Raw genomic sequence first — 2,293 nt, forward strand, 5'->3', positions numbered from 1 at the left:
ATAACTTTCTTGTCACATTTTCGTTCTCTGTACTTCTATTCATGGCGGTGCTGTTTACATCGAGGTGCAGGACTTTATACTGGAGTTTAAAAAATAAGCCCACAGTGAGTAAAGATGCACCAGGAGCTAAAAACGCCCCCAAGTTCTCGGGGTTCAGAGGGTGAATGTCTGATGATCAGCTCAGTTTGTCTAATGATGGAAAAACAAATCGGCGTTATCTTCTATGTGCTCAGTTACAGTACTGAGGCCCTAAAGTGCAGAACTATCGATCTCAGAGGTCAGCTCACTCCATCAATCCCTCTGTGAGGAAGCCATTCATCAATCCGGCCGATCAATGCCTTTGATCAGCTGTGACCGTTTCATGTCTCGCGCTGGCAGGTTAAGTGGACGAGAGACGTATCGATCGCAATCAGAGCAACAGTTGATAAAACTTCACTCTCTCCCTTCTTAACCCTCGGCCCGTTTTTTGTTTTTTTTCTTCCCCTTCACACAAACAAACCAAACCAAAGTCTCGCCTGAACGCCTGAACGCCTCTCTCTGCCCGCACAGGTGGACAACAGCACGACCAGGGAGTCGGCGCCGAGGAACAAGAGCGCGTCGTCCGTCATCGTCACCTCCATATCCAGTCCCTCCATACTGCATAGTCCCCCCGGTTTCCATGGCAACCTCAAAATGACCAAAACCTGCAGCTCGGTCACCAAGGAGCCGCTGGACATCGCCCGGCTGGAGACGACGGTGCTGCCGTGAGCAGAGGCGGAGCGTCGACCCGTCGGTTCCAGCATGCTGTCGGCTCGCTACGGTGTCTCAGAACCACAGAACCACTTCTGTTCTCTTTTCGTTTTTCTTTTGCATGCGGTGTACCGTAAACGTACGTGAGCGTGAGCGTCCAGTGGATTTCTATATCTGTTTGCACACATGTTTTTCTGACATATCACGGTGGCTGGAGATGGTTTACCTCAGAGCTGGAAGCAACAAATTCGCCTTAAACACACAATGTGAAGGACCGCCAGACTTCTACTGGTTCTTGGTTCAGCTTCTTCTCCACACGTTGTTTGAGATAAAGAAACCAAAAAATATGGTTTGCTATGAATTCTTTTTTTTTGATAAGTAAATTCTCCTTTATCTGGCCGTGCACTAGCTGAATGGTTGCTCTGTCCTCGTTTGGTACAATAATATTATTTGGTTTCGGCGTATTGAGGGAGAAAAGTGTTCCGGTTGTTTTTGCACAGTGTCTATGAGCCATACCTTCAACACCACACAGCCGGTGTTAATGCAAACTGAAGCAGCCACGCAGACGGAAACGCAGCAGGTTCACGCTTTAGACTCACGAACTGAATCGAAGAGACATTTTTGGAAACAAATCTGTGGCTCATATTGGTTTAGAATCAGTTCTTTTGCTTTTCCAAATGCACTGGAGGATTTGAGAAAAATGCCGACTACGTGCGAGAACCAACCCCAGAGAGGCCTCGTCCACACGTAGCAGGATTTTTTAAAAACATATCCTGGCCCCTCCATCTAGAAATAAACTTACGTACACACCAAAAATTCATCCACATCTAACCACATGAGCGCGTTGTTCAGCACATTCATATTCTACATGAGGACGTAATAAATCCGACAATGGGAGTGACGACCGGGACGTACGGAAATCGTCACGCCATTCCTCCAGGAGCACGATTTCCATCTCAAAGTTCTCCCACCAGCTCCCACCCGGTCTGACCCAAAACCGGCGTCGGTGTCTTTAAGGTAGTACATGCCTCGGACGTGGAATGGCACGGTGGTGGAAAATAACCGTCCTTAACGTCGTCCTGTGTTCTTGTACGTGGAGCGGTATCTGGGCCTGGACCAGAGGCAACACAGTTCTGAGGGCGTCCACGCTGTTTCCAAATGTAAACACAGGTCGCATATGTGATGTAAAGAACAGATTTAGTTGCAGGTAGTGACATATCGAAATCTAAAACACGGTTATTGACGTCCACATACAGACGCATAAACGTAGATCTTCACTTTGGTCGGTTGTTTTTAATGCCGTGAATCTGTGTTTTCGTGTGGATGAGGAGCCACATTGTAGGAAAATACCTTCGTTTTGTGAGACACCTGCTACGTGTGGACGAGGCCTGAGAATCAACACTTTGCAGCTACATGCGGATTGAAGCCACTTGAAGCTTGTTGTAAACTGGTTCAACACAAGCTAACTGCTCTCACTAGAAGAATATCATGTGTGGAAATCTGCTGAAGGTTCAGACTAAATGTAAAAATGAAGAGTTCATTCGCAAAAACAGATAACTCCATT

General features: G+C 47.1%; 1 protein-coding gene across 1 annotated transcript in view; it reads left to right on the plus strand.

Moving 5' to 3' along the window:
* The window catches only part of LOC103371172 (melanopsin-A-like), a 40,555-nt gene extending 39,790 nt beyond the window's left edge, over window positions 1-765 (plus strand). The window contains exon 11 of the mRNA XM_008300408.1: window positions 550-765. Within this exon, the coding sequence (XP_008298630.1) occupies window positions 550-747 (198 nt within the window). The 3' untranslated portion in view covers window positions 748-765. The remainder of the gene's footprint in view (window positions 1-549) is intronic.
* Window positions 766-2,293: the final 1,528 nt, after the last annotated feature.

The sequence above is a fragment of the Stegastes partitus genome, unplaced genomic scaffold (genome assembly GCF_000690725.1).
Source record: "Stegastes partitus isolate 25-593 unplaced genomic scaffold, Stegastes_partitus-1.0.2 Scaffold1536, whole genome shotgun sequence".
Taxonomy (NCBI): Eukaryota; Metazoa; Chordata; class Actinopteri; family Pomacentridae; genus Stegastes; species Stegastes partitus.